At 42.3% G+C, this 803-nt stretch overlaps 1 protein-coding gene across 1 annotated transcript in view; it reads left to right on the top strand.

Moving 5' to 3' along the window:
• The window catches only part of LOC119422960 (MICAL-like protein 2), a 24,994-nt gene that overhangs the window by 12,726 nt on the left and 11,465 nt on the right, over positions 1-803 (top strand). The window contains exon 6 of the mRNA XM_037690371.1: positions 193-715. Within this exon, the coding sequence (XP_037546299.1) occupies positions 193-715 (523 nt within the window). The remainder of the gene's footprint in view (positions 1-192; positions 716-803) is intronic.

The following is an 803-nucleotide window of genomic DNA, read 5'->3' as shown; positions in this document are numbered from 1 at the left end:
AAATAAAAATGAATGTTTCCTTTAGCTGCAAGCACTTTAGAAGCTAACACTAAGCTAGTAGCCAGTAAACTTTTAATTTTGTTTACAGTGTTGTGTTTGCAGTATTTTAACAATATTGAGGTTAAAACAGCAGCTTTGAACGTAGACGTTGCTGAAGAATTTCATCATTATTTCTTCCTTTGTGTATTTCAGGTCACTATCACTTAATACAAGCTCAGCACTTCGGGATTTATCTACAAACTCCTATGTTTCCAAATTCAATCCTCAACCAGAACCCAGTAAGGCTAACACGGTGACACCGGCTAACGCAGTGACTGCGGCTCACGCTCCATCTAAACAGGGATCTGCGTGGTTATCAAAGAAGGCTGACACCCCTTCAAACGGCTCCACTGCATTTTCTACTCCGCAGCATTTGTCACGCCCTCCTTATGCTGCCAAGGAAAGTTCTTCACCTTTTGTGTCTAAACCAACAGCATCACGTGACACTACATTTACTGAAACAGGCTCCAAAGCATTTGCAACTTCACCTTCCTCACAGCCTGCATCTGGCCTTTCTTCTACCACTAAGGAGCATCCAACACCCTTTGTGTCTAAACCATCAGCTTTACATGATTCTAAATTTACCACTAAAAGCTCCAATGCATTCTCATCATCACCTTCCTCACAGCCTGCATCAGGCCCTGCTGCTGCTGCTAAGGAGCTTCCAACACCTTTTGTGTCTAAACCAATGGCTTTAAATGATTCTAAATTTACCACTAAAAGCTCCAATGCATTCTCATCGTCACCTTCCTCACATCCTGCAT

This window comes from Nematolebias whitei, chromosome 16 (genome assembly GCF_014905685.2).
Source record: "Nematolebias whitei isolate Nwh7 chromosome 16, NemWhi1, whole genome shotgun sequence".
Taxonomy (NCBI): domain Eukaryota; kingdom Metazoa; phylum Chordata; class Actinopteri; order Cyprinodontiformes; family Rivulidae; genus Nematolebias; species Nematolebias whitei.
This window is presented reverse-complemented; position numbering and strand designations above follow the sequence as displayed.